The sequence below is a fragment of the Bombus impatiens genome, unplaced genomic scaffold, assembly GCF_000188095.3.
Source record: "Bombus impatiens unplaced genomic scaffold, BIMP_2.2 scf_0019, whole genome shotgun sequence".
NCBI lineage: Eukaryota > Metazoa > Arthropoda > Insecta > Hymenoptera > Apidae > Bombus > Bombus impatiens.
The window spans coordinates 429,057-445,290 of NT_176438.1; the positions used below are offsets into that span (position 1 = coordinate 429,057).

General features: G+C 37.0%; 1 protein-coding gene and 1 long non-coding RNA gene across 3 annotated transcripts in view; one reads left to right on the forward strand and one right to left on the reverse strand.

Annotated features, from left to right (window-relative positions):
* Positions 1–9,228: 9,228 nt before the first annotated feature.
* The window catches only part of LOC100745321 (transcriptional regulator ERG homolog), a 70,240-nt gene continuing 63,234 nt past the window's right edge, over positions 9,229–16,234 (forward strand). The window contains exons 1-2 of one of the 2 annotated variants that reach the window (XM_024365889.2): positions 9,229–9,408; positions 16,147–16,230. In XM_024365889.2, coding sequence (XP_024221657.1) covers positions 16,160–16,230 — 71 coding nt within the window. In that variant the 5' untranslated portion in view covers positions 9,229–9,408; positions 16,147–16,159. Of the gene's footprint in view, positions 9,409–12,307; positions 13,589–16,146; positions 16,231–16,234 lie in introns of those variants that run through there. The other variant, XM_024365887.2, reaches the window with a different exon arrangement.
* LOC117151422 lies at positions 10,621–12,174 on the reverse strand. Its single transcript, XR_004461332.1, has 3 exons — positions 12,051–12,174; positions 11,911–11,985; positions 10,621–11,021 (listed from the first exon to the last, which is right to left on the reverse strand). It is a non-coding gene; the product is annotated as an uncharacterized LOC117151422 (long non-coding RNA).

Genomic DNA, 16,234 nt, shown 5'->3' on the forward strand with positions numbered 1-16,234 from the left:
CGCCGACCCAATCAATACTTGCCCACCCCGCATCAGGGGGCGCACCGTCCGTGTCGTACCACGCCACCGAGCACCACGCCACGAGCCACCCCGCACGCGTCGCAACGTCGACCTGAGACATCTGTCTGTTCCGCCGATAGACTCGCTCTTGGACCTCGTTCGGAATACGCGAGCGATCGATAGATTTATTTCGGAGGGTAACTGTCATGGATCTGACGAGCTTCATGGTAAATTGTTTCGATGGTAGGTTATCAGGCGTTGACTCGTCGGAGTGATCTTGCGAGTGGTAGAGAATGTAGGTTGAGCAGGATGTCGCCACTGGTGTTCCGTGGTCGAGGTTCAAACAGCAGAGTTTCGCTTAAAGCGGGATTTGGAGGAATTTTGAGGAACGACGGTCATCAGTGTAGAACTAATCCTTTGAATGTTACTGGAATAATCAAGATTGGCTAGAGAAATGTGTTTAATTTTTTTATGACTTAAATTGATCGTGTTTGGAGTAAGTAAAATGGGAATAATATGAAAATATATGTATTACGTTTATATTCCTTATCTGTAGAATTTACCTTCTTTATTGTTCCTTTCATTTGTGGCCCATCCAATTCTTTCAATAATTTATTTGTCACCCGTTTCGCTTGTTCTCTTATTTTCAAATCACTCCATGCCCGCTATTTTTAGTGTAATTTTTATAGCTTCAACTTGCATTATATGCCGTGTAGATCTGAGTAAATTGTATGTTCGAGTCTGTTGAAATATTTATCTTAAAATATATAGTTCACTGATAAACTAGTATATAGCGCAACCATATAAAACCAAGAATATTCAGAACGTGTATTTTTGGTATTTTTAGTTACCAATTTAGTTACTACTACTAATAATAATATCAATGAAGAAAAGATTTATAATAATAATAATAATAAAGAATATTACCTCTAATGATCTAAACACCAAGTATTTGTTTTTCTTTGCTCTTTTCGCGTCTTCACCTTCAAATGCTCACTCCACTATTATTTCCAGAATCATTTCACTTCTTCAACCATTTTTCAATTATCCCCTTCGATAAATCGCACGATGGTTCTTTAAAAGCGATTAAATTTTCGCAGTTCGAAAAGATGGGGAGAGTCGCGAATCTGGAGTGAACTAAGGGGGTGGCGCTCGACACTTTCGTTGTCGTGGCTCGTTACGGCTGCAGAAACGGTGGGAGTTTTGCCGCCCTGGTAGTCGGCTGCCGCCGTCGGCGGAGATTAATTAACTAGATAACGGTCGGTGGCTGCGAGGGAACGTTGGAAAAGGAGGTTCGTCGAGAGGGAGTGGAAGAGCGAGACGGGAAATGCTCGTGGGGGTGCGTGGCCACGGTGTAGAAATCCCATGGCTACCGATGGTCTCAAGACGCCTCGTAATGGACAGTTGTTTTTGAAGATTTTGGAATGTGACGATGTTCCGTAATATTTGTCCATAATTAATTTAGACATTGTGAATATTGTAATACATATATAATTTAAATGCTTCTATTAATTATCTGGAATATACATCTTGTTAAATCTGATCTAATCCGCTCTATCTATACTAAACATTATACTAACACTATATCCCATTATGTATATTTTTCTGAACCTAACTAATTAGCGCGTCATCTCATATACAATACGCTTCATTTTTCTAACAAAAAGATAAACGATTCTATAATGCAGTGTATAATATATTACCTACTTTCAATCACATTCCAAACAATAATACATACAGATCAAAGTATACTAAAACATCAATCCTAACTGATACTTCTAGTGTTATATCGTAAAATATAATCGATGTATACACATGTAAGTATCCGTGGTTTGTTCGTAACAATACAGAGAAACCGATAGGGAAAAGGGGAGGAGGTAGAATTGCACGGACATCGGTAGCCATGACGGGGGTTTCAGAGTCGGACGGTGGACTTGGCGTATATCGACTGTGTCGCCTCATCTACAAGTCAATCAGGCTCGCGTGCCAGCGACTCGTGAAGGCGGTTCGGTACACGTAAGTAAGTGGCCGACCGGCCAGCCGGTGCAATACATATACCTGCGGCCGCTGTCCAATACGAGCGTCGACACGGCCACCTTTATGCCGGGTATGCAAGTATAATGCGCCGCTGCATATATGAATGCTTATGGTAATCCGCGCGCGGCACCAGCCTCGTTTCGACGTTGGCCCGGATGCCTGCTAGATAGAGCACGGCCCCTGTCTATTGTTATCGGTCGTTCTCTACATGCACCCGACGCCGCTTTTCCTATGTCCATAGGGTTTGACAGCCAATCCTTGATTCTTACATTTCCTATAGATATAGATTTTGTGTTAGTTTTGGAAGAGAGAATATTCGAAAAGCGTTGAATTATTGATTTTTTTTGAAGGAGACGATGCATTTTATTAATTGTAGGGACTGTTAACCTCAACTTTAAACCTAACCTTTTATTGGTTGTATTCGCAGCAGCTAATGTAAAATACTAGAAAAATAATATCTCGATAGAATCTTTAAGGACATATAGATTTCTTAAATTTAATTTATTTTTAAATATTCGTAACTTAGATATTTCAATTTACGGACTCGCCTTTTAAATCTCCAAACATTTACAAACAAAACGATACCAATTTCAATCTTCACTTCCACATACACCACGTATCAAGATAAAGCCCGTTGGAAATGCTTAATAAATAGCCCGGACCAGTCAGACCATTTTATTCTTCTCCAGGTGAGGCAACCACGACAGATTCTAGATTGATTTAGCCGGAAAGCTGAGAATGAATTCTACCCGGTGACTCAGTGGATCGATGTCAGTGTGAATCGTGGTCGAAACCATGGATGAAGCACATGATTCGACCCCATGGCTTGAACCTACCGATGGCAGCCTGTCCGTGAGTATAGACGAGCGATCATATCGGGTCGTTAACTGATATTAATAGCAGGGCGCGGTGAACTCGCTCGTACTGCCTCTGTCTGTCACGTTCTGTCGCTCTTTTGGCCGGGTACTCTGCGCTGTCCTACCTAAGGGACCCTTTGCCCTAATTGTAACAAATTAAATCACGCGATATCGACGATTCCCTCGGGTGAAATCTACGCGCGGCAGAAGCGTGCCGCGATTGTGCACGCCTTTTCAACGCTCTAATCTATTCTCGTCGGACCATTGTTTCCAATTAAAGGGTCCCAGATTTACGCTCAACTACGAGCCATACTTCGGGCTTAGTTACTCTAGATTAGTACAAGATACAGATCTGTAACATAGGTTCGTTTAGGTTTGCGATCTTTATACGTAATATTAAGCTGTGTTTAGTCATGTGCCTTGAAGATTTTGGTTTCTAGTAAATTTTGAATAGAATAATATATAGGGGTTTCTTGTACAATAATCGATATTAATTAATTCTTAAAGATAATAGTTATTAAATAATTATTGTACAAGTTTCAGCTCCGAGAAATTGGTTTTTCAATTGTAATAAACTGATATTGTTTTACTTTGATGATTTAGTTTATTTTATATTCTGGAATTCAGTCTGTACCTATCTAACCTAACCTAACCTCAATCTGTATCACTCAAAATCCAAGGAATCTGACGAGTACTATTCAAGACTTAACAATCCTAGTTAAGAACGTTCAAAATTAATAAATAATTTGTAAATATTTTATTTTGAGAACAATGATAAAAATCGTATGACTCTACCTGTTTCCCCCTTTTTCCAGATTTTTAGCAGGTATGGTGAACCTTTTACGTAGCAACCGAGAGAAATCTTCCTCCAGAACGTTGGGCTAGATTTATAAGCATGCGAATAAACTCTTTTTAATATGCAGCACTAACCTGTTGAATGCATTGTGTTCGTGACAAGCAGTGATTACATTTGTTCTCTCGAGTTAGATACATTTTTTATCATTTCAACGATCGTGTTACCGATGATAACCGCGTTAACCGCTGTTCGGTATCGTTGTAGATCAAGGGTGCTTTAATATATTACTTTCTGGTCTCGCGGCTAACTCGATGAAAACCGACCAGAAAGAACAATGAAAGGGAAGCCAGAAAATTTGTTGCAGTAACTGATTCTCCTCGTAAAAATTCCTTTTGTATCTGAATAAAAATATTCAAACAGCCCATACTTTTCCTATATTTCTTACTAAATGACTAAAAATTAACCATCTTCGCTCTACGTGTGTGGCAACAGAAATAAATTTGTGTTCTTACTCTCTTTCACTTTCAAATATCCTTCTAAATATAAAGTTGAAAGCTAAAAAAGCTAACAATGTGATGCTTTGATATATTCTCTGATACAAATAAGAGCAAAGGCACTTCCTTTGTTCTCCAAATTCCTTAATAACTCTTTATCCTAATCTATGTATATGTAGCAACAATCTATGTAAATATTAGTAAAAAATGTATTATATTTTTCCACACAAACAAGAGCAAAAAGAAGCAAACACAAGCACTTCAATTCGTCGATAACTCTTGACTTTAATTTCTGATAAGGATCTCTATAAACATTCTTACAACTCCAAAAATATATAGGCTACCATTAATATTTAAATATCTTTCTAATTCTTTCAAGTCTAAAAATATATCAAAATAAATCTAAAGATAATGTATACTAATATTTAAATAACTGTTTCACATTCTCCAAGCTTTCGACTATTTCTTATCCCTAACAAGATCCCTATCTATCAACCAATAAAAAGAAAGTGGAAAAAAGAGAAAAGAAGAACTAAAGTGCAAGGATTTCGATGCGTGGTACGACAGGGAAAAGAGAAGAAACTCGGGAAAACTAAAAAGAACGGTAACAGAGACGACTTTTGATATTTCCTGGCTTTACCATTAGCCAGACACAGTCCTCTAGTCGGCGAGGGTAGCACGGTGGATGCGGGGAAAGCCTCAGGAAGCTCTAACTCACGGGCAAAGGGGCAACCCACACCGTTCACCCGAGCCAGCCCCTGCCATTAACATTAACCGAGCACATACAGGGTGTTTGCAATGGCATTATCGATCGGTCCGGTGAAAAAAGACCAGCGAATCGAGCACTTTGTACGATACGTGCAGGAAACGCCTAGTTTACATTCACGAAACCCGGCTAAATGCCGATAGACTCGTTTTCGGCCTCTATCCACCGTACCCGACCCGTTCGTGATTGCCGACAACAATACGGATCATCCTGATTCAGAGAGAGAGAGAGAGAGAGAACATTTTCGACCTGAACTGATTATCCTTCGGATTCTCTTGGAAGAGGAAGACTCTATTTTGGGCTCTTGCAGAATTCTATTGCCAACCAAGGGTGATTTGGTTTGAGTGCTATCTTGTTCTTGGTATCAGCGTAGAAGAATATGAAAGTGACCTTCTTTGGTTGAATGATATCTGCATGAAATATTCGAAGTGAGTAATTTATTATTTTAAATAGAATAAATATTTTGTTCTAAATAGAAGAAAAAGATTCTATCTATGGAGTCCTCCAAATTATTGTTTACCTGGTTAAGTGATTCTTGGGATGATGATGATTCTTTTATGTCTTTAGAGAGAAAATTCATTATACTGTGTACGAGATAAATATTTTCTTCCAAACGTAACAGTGGCCTTAAAAAGAAATGGAAAATTTAAGTGGGTCATTTATCCTCTAGGTTTGTCTTAACTAAGTATTGAAATGACATGATATTCTGAATGAGATAAACATTCGCCATAATTAGTAAGATGGTACCACGACAGTAAAGAGTAAGTTGTTAAAAAATATAAGAAATAAAGACATGAGAAAACTTTCGCCGCTCTTTATCAATTCTCATATTCTACAGCAATTTTCAACCCTATTTGTAGCATCGCACAGATGCACAATCTCTAAACCAAACGCAACCCAATAATCCTTCAGACCCCTACAATTTCGCAGAAAAAGAAACAAAAATTTCTTTATTATTTACCTAGTGATTCGTGAATAATCGATTAAAGCGATCACCGTTAAGAATCAGTCTCAGATCGAGCAGTTCTTCTCCGTTTCAACAATCATCCCCCTTGGCCAGTTCGTTTCCGGTGGAAATCACGAACCATGTCTAGCCGTGTCTCGTTGTTCATGCGTGAAGCCTCCGATCGTGAAGCAAGGAACGATGTCAATCGTGCGAGAAACATCGAACCTTTTGTGTCCTGATCGATGAGTGCGTTTTCGTGTCCGGATCACTGTGGATCCGTGCTACTTCCGGTCGCGGCCATCGTCAACCGTTTCCACGTATAATCGACTATGCACGGTATGCTGCTCGTCTCACTTTCTCACTATCTATGGGTAAAAGTTACAAGAAGTGAGATATGGTGTAACAATTTTTTGAGATAAAGGAAGATGAGGGTTGATAAAGCCATGTTCTTCTTGTTGAAAGAGGTAAGATGGTTTGAGGAAGTAGAAGAATGTTGGTTGAGTGCAGGTCCGTGGATAAAATTGGTTCTACGTTATTAGGTTCCAGGCCCGTGAATCTGTGAAGAAAATAAGAATATTATTAGGTGAATAGCCATTGGGAAGAAATAGAAGAAAGATCTACAGCTAGGACTGTTTAAAGTTTAAAGAGACAGTTCATACCTATGTATAGTTTTCTTAAAACCAAATTGAGATCAGCAACAAACATTTGCAAACTATAATCTGATCTAGATCCGAAGAACTACGAAAAACAATAGGACCGGATTTTCTATAGCGTAGTAATGCGATCTTGAAAATGATAACAATAACACGTGAATTCGCGTTGATCGCTACGGTTAACGAATAGGACGATAACGATACATGGTTATCGACGATATGTTGGAACATATACCGGCGGCTGGCCGCCAGCACCCTTTCGAAATCGTGCCCTGGCCACGTGTCCGACGTGTCGCGCCCCCGTTGTTACTGCACGCCGTAGATCAGATAATTTTCGTACAAGCAGATACCCGGTGGAAGGGCGGGAACGTATACGCCATGACCTTGCATAAAGATCACGAGATAACATTGATATATTAATCGAATTTACTACTTATCCTGGGAATGTTATTAGCTCTACGAAATCTCTACGTGTTCATGGATATTGCTCTCTTTTAGTTTTGATTTAGAATTGTCATTATAGTATTGTTATTGTATGGCTAAATTTATGGAAACGAGTAGATTGGTTTTCCTAGCATTTGATATCTCTCTTGACAATTATTCTTTGGTTAAAATATTAATTTAAAGAGAAAAGATTGATCTATCTTTGATCTAAGCGCAATAACAAGCAAAGTATAATACAGTTGTGTCGCATAAAGATTAGCAGATAACGTTGAATTATTCATAAAAACAATCTGTTATTTTGGAAATGTTACTAGCTAGATGGGGCGTATAAAAGTTTATAGGTATTCTTCTTACCTAACTATGGTCTAGGATAATTTAGGATATTACTTTATCTAAGTTGGATTTAAAGTAATTTTAATCTCACGCTTACTCAAAATTCCACATTTAAATCTAACATCATTTCCAATCAGTGCACTTAACTGAAGCTACAAAGAAATAGACGTTGTTCTTACCACATCCTCTTATTTTACAGTGTTGAAAGATTTAAGTGGATAAATGCCCGCGAATCGGAGGTGAAAGACATTTAGTTGGAAATATTGGATTATTGTAAAGGCCCATTACAGAGTACAATTGAAAGCTCAATGTTCCCGTCATCTTGAACCTATGCCAAAGTCCCATGACCGCTGCACGCCAAACTTCCAGCTCTTGTATGCAACAATTTTCGTTCTGTTTTGCTTGAAAACCCTCCTCCTTTCTTTTTCGTTAACTTCTTCAGTCGCTATAAAGATGTCAGCATATCGATTCCAATTTAAATTTAATCACATCAAGAAGAACTAGCAATTTCCTCAATTTTCTCATCAAGTAGCAAATATAATAGATGCAATATTAAAAATAAAAAAGTATTACAAAACACTTTGCAATGTTGTCCACCGTAGAATGTCCAACAAACAGATTTATATTTTCCCTTTATGCTTAGACGATTTTGTCAAGCATTAAGCATGGACCTTAATTATCGTTTAGGTTTTTCATCCTAATATTTCTGCTTTGCGTTCACCGTCTATCGGGCTTTTACTGTGTATTAGATCTAAAATACCAACATAAAATATTCGAGCCAATAATATAGTATTATATTATGATATTAAAATTAATTACTTTCTTTTGTTCAATGAACTTTTCATTTTTCATTTCATCGTATTTAACATGGAAAATTCGGAGTAAAATAAATCCGGAGATCAATGAAAGATCCTCATCCGTATCTGTCTCTTTCCAGAAAAGTTAAAGGATATGCATTCAATACATTTCAACTTGTTTAAACAAAACATCCATCTGTGAGTGTATCCGTAACTATATCTTAAAAAATTGTATCTAATTAAATTTTCCTTTAGTTTCCTTTAAAAAATATTTAGAGGGCCATTCGAAGACATCCATGACCCAGAAAAGGTAACTGAAAGCCAAAACGCAACACCTCCGAAGATTGAGAAACTCTTAAGAGACTGATCACCCCAACGAAGACGTTATTCTAAATCCAAAGCATCCAAAAAAGAAAAAAAACAATAGATATATGATGGAAAAAGTGAAATTGAGCTCCTGACAAAGTGCAACAAACACAGTGATATACGCCAAACAAATATGAGAGACAAGGACGTACAACGTAGTAGTAGAAACAGGTCAGATAAGGACAGACGGAGAGAGAGAACGAGAGAGAGAAAGGGAGAGAGAGAGAGTGAGCGAGAGGGACAGGCAGGAAGGGAGAGGAAAGATCCACCCTGGTGGATGATCCCGCCTCTAAGGAGCCGCTTCATGCCAGAGCCGGGCACGAGGGGGTTAGCAACCAACCCTCCTACCTCCTCCACCGCCATCTCCACCCTCTCTCCCGGCGTCCCGGCGCAGGCTCCGATACACAGCCAATCGTCGGACCGCGACTGATAACGACGCTGCCAAATGTGCGTCCGTCGCATCGCGGCCGAGTTCGCCACGGTGGTCCACGCGTTTCTCGCAGCCTCGTTACATCCTCCGGGGTTGTAATCCGCTCGGATAGCCGGCTATCGGCCATCGTACGCCGGTTCATTTGGTTGTTAAGTCTGTTTCACCTGTCTGCTTTAGTTGAAGCTACGGCTTCCTTTGGATTTTATTTTATGTATCGTTGAATCTCTCTGCTATCATTCAATCCGCGTGTTCATCCAATGTTGCTGACTTCCTGGTTTGGTTCTCCTCGTTGAAGTTTTCTTCTCATTGAAGGATACTTGAAAGAGGAACGAGGTTTTAGTATTGGGTGAAGTATATATAGATCGTGGTTGGGATTTTATTGCAAGTGAGGAGGTGAAGGTTTGAGACTCGGTTTGAGCTACCTGGTGCGAAAGACGAACTGGATTTGACGGTGCTGGATAAGGCTACACGCAGGACCCCGCATTGACGGTGAGTTGGATCTCATTTTGGACTTTTCAGTTGATTGTGATTGCATATATTATTGTACCTATAATATGGAAACTGTAATATGAAAACAGCTTAGTAAACAATGTAGTAAGTAAGAGTTTGTAATATTTTTAACCAAAATAAGAGTACTATTTATGTAGTTTGAGAGTTAATGATTCTGTAGTTGTAATTGTATAAGAGTGATGTAATAAATAGTACAGTAAGTAAGGATGTTGTAGAAAATTGTAATAAATAGTATAGGAAATAAGAGCTTAAAACGACTCTGAAATAAATTCCCTGATAATTAGGAAGTCAATGACTCTACAATGACTGAGTTTTATCTGCCTGCTTTGCCTTGGAATTAGGCTTATTTTGACAATAAGAAAATTCCACATTAACATCATGAATAATCATCTTGTTGTAGCAAATACATTATACATTATAGTGTTAATTTCATAATAAAACATTTAAGTATGGAAAAAATAACACAATCCCGAACGCTAATAAACAATGTTCAATTGATATATAACGCATATAATGATTATTAAGTCTAAGTCAAATAGAATAGTTACAAGATTATGAGATTTGTATAAATCATTTTACCGTTACATTCATACATACAGCCAGACAGGGTGTAATATCGCTTCCACCATTCGTGAAAAATAACTACAATGATTTAGAGGCGTACAGTAGTGGAACTATCCGAACATTTATCGCCTCGTGGGCGAATTTCCGATAACCGCCGAATAAAAATCGGCACGTTTATTATTCCCGATTCTTTCCCACGGGTTTTACCGGTTCGCGTTTATGATATACACTGTGTACACCCTCGTGAACACCAGCCTCACCTGTCTGCACGCATGTTTCGCGTATTAACCGCTCCGGCGTGTATCTTCAACGCTAAATTACCGCCCACGTTCGCATTTTTCCTGCCGACTCTTTTATTGGCCCGCACTCTACATCACGTTGTTATTCATTTTTTTAACGCCTCGTAAATTCTACAAATCCTCCCCCATTTGTCTCTCTTGTATCATCGTTTTTTATTTCGTGTCATAATATCTCTTATGCAAGATTTCTTAACCCATTAAAGATCAATTAAGGCAACATTTCATTTACAATTTTTCGCGATCAATTTGCATCGTTGAATTTTCCTTAACATTCCGACTGTAAAAAGAAATTCTAAAAATCCACTTGATATTTTTTTCATTATTATTTCATATACCTAGATTCTACAATTTAAAGTTAAAATTAAAAATTTTAAGTTAGCCTTTAATTGGTTACATCCATTTTTGTCTTTGCTCTTCTTTTCTCTTTGCCGTTTAATTCGGAAATTTCTGTTGCACCAAGTAAGAAGAATTCAAGACTTACTCGAGTCTATCGTTAAATAGGTGTTCTTGTTTTCTGCGGGGTTCTGTTCACTGGTTATCGTTTGGCTCTATTTTCGTCGTTAAAGAATTCCTGTTTTTAGAGGAAGAGCGCCTCGTTCAGGTAATATCCATGTTTTCCTCGCTGTCCTCTCTTTTCATCGATGAACTTTGTCATGTATTAAGCATGGATCGTGATCATGGAAGTCGTTCCGGTTTTTATCGCTGTACTAGTATTTCTGCTTTCCTCGTCTGAAAAACGTCATTGCCCCTTGGACTTTGTATTTTGCATATTAGAAGAGAAATATCGAGATAGAATATGTATATCGAATCAAGCGCATAGCATTATGCCCTGGTATTAATATTAATTCTTTTCTTTTCTTTTTCTTGTTCACCTCCTGTTGTGCAATAAATGGCAGGCTTTTTGTGCGATTGTATTTAATATTATACAGCGAATCTCAGGATTAATTTTAAATGGTTACTAATTATCGTCAACTTTCTTTTATGTTTATTATGGAATCATAAGGAAGAATATATCTATAATTAAGGAAAATATTACTGCAAATCTTGAGATTCTATGTATTACTTCCATAAAATTAATGTGCAGTATAAACTCTATATCTTACCAAGTTCCAACAATTATGAATTATATATCTGTAAAAATCATATATATATGTATTAATTTCTTTTCATCTATATTGTCAACAAAACAGTACTTTACCTAACAGAAAGATCCAGAATTTTTCTTTCTTTTCAAACAAATTCAACATCCAACAACTATAAATCATATATCAAACCACAATAGGATATCAACCACCAGACATTACAAGCAACAAGGCAAATTCTGTTTAAAATAGAACAATTTGGCAATGTTCCTCCTTTGCAAAAGTGTCCAATCTTTAATAACCATAAATCAGACCTCAGTTTGATCCTAAGACTTCATTGAAAGATCAAATACCAATCTTATCTAGTCACCAAGAAGCCATCATGCAATTCTTTCTAATCCATCATTAGACAGCACCAACAACAACAAACAATCTATAAAAGTATGCTTTACCTAAAAAAGGACACAACCAAACATTCTCCATATTTAAACATAATCATTAATACAGAATCAAATACCAATCTTCAATAACAATACCATACTAATCACCAGAGTTACAAGAAATCAAGGAAACCGTCATGTAATTACCTGTTCATCGAAAGAGCGCTCAACCTAAAACAGAGCGAATCCAGCATCCGTCCTACGATTCCATTGCACACAAGCAAAACCAAACAGACCATCATCGAATCATCCGGTAAGAAAACGCAGCAAGGTAGACGCATGTATCGTTTTCTCCCTCTTTCGTATTGAAAGTACGCGCGGCCGCATCGTCCGCGACACAGTGCATTTAAATAGTGTGTGTAGGTACATGCGAGAGAGAGTTTAGACGAGGTAGGCAGAGGGGTTTCCGGCGAGCGTTAACAGAGTAACAGAGTGATGTAATGAGGCCCGGAAGCAGGCAATTTGCTGGCCGCGGCGGCCGCAGTTGCGCGAGACAACCTGCCCGGAGTACCTTCTTCTTGATATCAGGTCCAGCCTCTTCACCAACCGATATCCGACAATCCTGTGTCGCCACTGATCAATCCAGACGGCGCACGTGCCGTAACCATAGTGATCCCGCCAATCCTTTACGAAATCTTCGATCGAAAGATTGATCGGTCTATTGTTTACATCAAATACTTTAGTGAAATTTTACAACGTTTCTCCAACGATGATTCGTTGTTCCTGTGTTTCTCTTATCAAGTTCTGTCGTTGAAACACAGCGTCCTACAAATGTACAAGAGATTAGTGTGATACTGATTAGAGGTTAAGAAGATAGAAACACAAGCAGTCGAATGTGAGAAGAGTATGGTGCTCTAGCTACGTCTACGTTTAGAGAAGATTTATACATATCCAATGTATGTCGCTATTATTTTGGTGTGAAATATGTCAAATGATTCGTAAATCTGTGCCCTAGGACAAGTCTTACATTATTGTCGTCTGTTCGAGAACGAGCTCAATATTATTATACCAGAAACATAACATACACTATGTATTAATAGTATGTGTGCAATAACAATATATGCGTAATAGTGTATACTAATATAAAAATTTGTTTTTAACGAGAGGATATAGATATATACAGACAAATCATACGAATTTTCCTGGCATTAGTTACTATCTGATATTGAAAGTTCACTGGATAAAACTCCATGGAATTAACTAGTGTTATTCCTAAAACGTATAGTATACATATATATAGATAATATATGTATAATAGGACTATACGTATGATGATATATACTGCTATAAAAATCTGTTTTCAACGAGGAGATTTATAGTAGATGCATAATATTATATGCATATAGAAGGATCGTATGAATTTTCCTCATATCAATTGCTATTTAGTATTGAGGATTAACTGGATGGGACGCGGAAACCGTATACTTGCGGCCCGCCGGAGGTGCATCGTGATTATGTGACAGTTTTGTGAACGTGATTAAATTGACCTCGATACATTGTGGACATCCGTGCGGTGCGTTTAATTCCGAACTGTGTTTTCGCTGCTTTCCACTCAATTCATCGTTTTCGATGACACCAACGAATTTATAAAGAAAAAGAAAAAAACGATGTTTCGTGTAAAACCTGATTAGATCTGGAAGAAATCATCGTTTCAAGTTGGAGGAAAAAGAAAGAGATTCTATCTTTTTCTTTTCTTATCGAGAAGACGATCGATGGTCAGCGTGTACGGTGTGCAGCTCGCATTTTATCGTGGACATCGTCGCAGTGACAGCAGGTAAAACTCGCGTCCATTTTTCCTCTGGTCATTGTTCGTTTCCGGTTAGTCGAATAATTCACGTAACTCGTAGGAGGAAGTGACAGATGTCGTGGATACGTAGAGAACACAGAAAGAAGAATTTTGTTACTGGAAAAGATCTATATTTTTATATATACAAATAACTGTAAGAAGAAATATTATTTATCGTTTCCTCTTTGAAACTTCTTTATTATTTTTATTCTGCTTGATTTATGATAAAGATGTATGATTTATAACGATTACGATGTACATATACATAAAACAGAGGAAAAGGGATCGTGTTTGTGGAAGGAAGACATATTTTTGCACAGAGAAAATTGTAAGGAGAAATGTTATTTATTTTTTCTCTTTTTAAATGTCTTTTTTTAAATGTCTTTTTTTTAATTTTTGTTCGATTAATTTGAGATGGAGAGTGAAAATAACGTTCATGAAGATAACGATGCAAATGTCATTGTGGTATCACTTTCGGAATTCCGATGGAAGGCGATAAAGTTGGAGGCCGAGTCGATAAAATGTAGATCGGCCGGTAGATGCAACGCGGTAACCGCCTGCTCCTCTCTAAATTACGACAGATCGATTACGAGTTCCCGCTCGTTACGTGCACGTAATCTACCTCCAGTTAGCTGTTCGTTCGCGGCTATCTTCTCTGCCACCGGATTCTGAAGTCTCTCGGTGACTCTTCAAGATTTCCTATTCGTTGCAAGGTGTAAAGATATATTATATATTTTTGAATGTATTTTAATCTTCAAAAACTAAATTCACAATCTTTCAGAAAAATGATAACGTAGTGTGTAAATTATAAATCATAGTAACTCAATACAGACTTCCAAAATATAATGCTTCTTTAAGAAAAATATACTACATTACACAATTTTAATTACTTCCTTTTAATACGTTTGAAGTAGCATTTTCGAAGTCTCTATCCAATTATTTTGTAATTTTTAAATCATTGAATGCCGTAGAAATATAGTATGTAACTGCATTCCTTTTTACAAAGCTATGTTAGGTTTCAAAATTGACATTTAGTTGCGTTAAAATTTTCAAATTGCTGGAAAAATCTACAGTATATATTCTTTTCTCAATGCAACATTCAATTTTGGAAACCTGCATTGAGTTATCTTTAAAGTTCTAAATCGTTGGAAGATACAGAAATGTACTATATTCTTTTTAATATAATATTAGATTTAAGAAATTTGCATTAAGTTGCATCGATATTTTCAAACGTATAAAATCAATATATGTATCAATAATACAGTATATTGTTGTTTAGCAATGCTATCAAAAAACAGCATCTTTCTTAATGGATTAGGATGCGTTGATTGATTAATTGATCGAGATATCGTTCATGTTCGGAACGTCATTGCGGTGTCATGATCCGAGATAATCCGTAATGGATAGATCGTAGATATAGGATTTAGGTAACGATCTGTATAATCTATTAACAGACACCATTCTTGATGTGTAAGTTATCAATGATTCACGATGATTATCAAGCACAGAATTTCACTTAATTACTCGAGGATGATAGTTATTAATTAAAACAATGAAAAAAAGATACTTATTCGATGATTCATCTATCGAACAATTTAATCTACCGGTTAATACTCTTATTCTTCTGATGAAAAAATTTTCAATTATTCTTCACCGATGATCTTTCCAAGTGCTTTATGTATTCATATTTTTAATTACGTTTCTTGCGTGAGAAGACAAGTTCTGTGTAATAAGAGCACCAGCTGGTTTATAAGTAAGAAACTTTCATGCGCTCATGCTCGTTCGATTTAATTCGATCGTGACTTTACCGGATGCTTTGAGGGTCCTTTAATGATCCTTAACGACACTGCTTACTGTAATACACGAGTACTAGCGCGAACAGTCGCAGTAATCCATGCTCTGTCAATACCGTTGTCTATGGATTCTCTTCTTCCCTTTGTCATTCGTTTGCCAAATTGGAAGAGATAGAATCTATATGACAGAGTATATGTTATTGTCAGTGAGAAATATTTAGAAGTCAATGAGAATTTGTTTATGTCATTTTTTTATTATTTACGTTGCTTTTCTATTGTTCTTCTATTATTATATTGCTCTATCGCTCTTCTATTATTATATATATATATTGCTCTTTATTATATATATTATATATATTTATTATTATTATATATTTATTATATATTATATATATATATAGCTCTTCTATTATTTACGTTCTTCAATTCTCTTATAATACTCTTCGTCATTTGTCTCATCTGTTAATACAATATAACATAGATTTTACAATATTATATTCATATGCCTTTATTTCTCATCTTGATGAAAATGATACTTCAGAATATCTGATGGTAAAGCGACACTTTGTCGTATAAGAATAACAGAGAGCGAAGAACGACGTGGCGTAAATCTGTGTTTCATAAAAATTCGATTACACTTTGATTGACTTTTTTTGATTGATTTTTCAAATTAACACACAACCAGAGAATAAAGTTATAATTTCATTAATCTGATCAAATAAAGTTAAAAGGAGAATTCGATTAATTTTTCAGGGGCTCTTTGGTGATGTACGACAGCGCTAGCTGTTCGTACGCAGGTGCGCTCGAATTAAAGGGAGCCTCCGGGGCCGGAGCCGCGGCC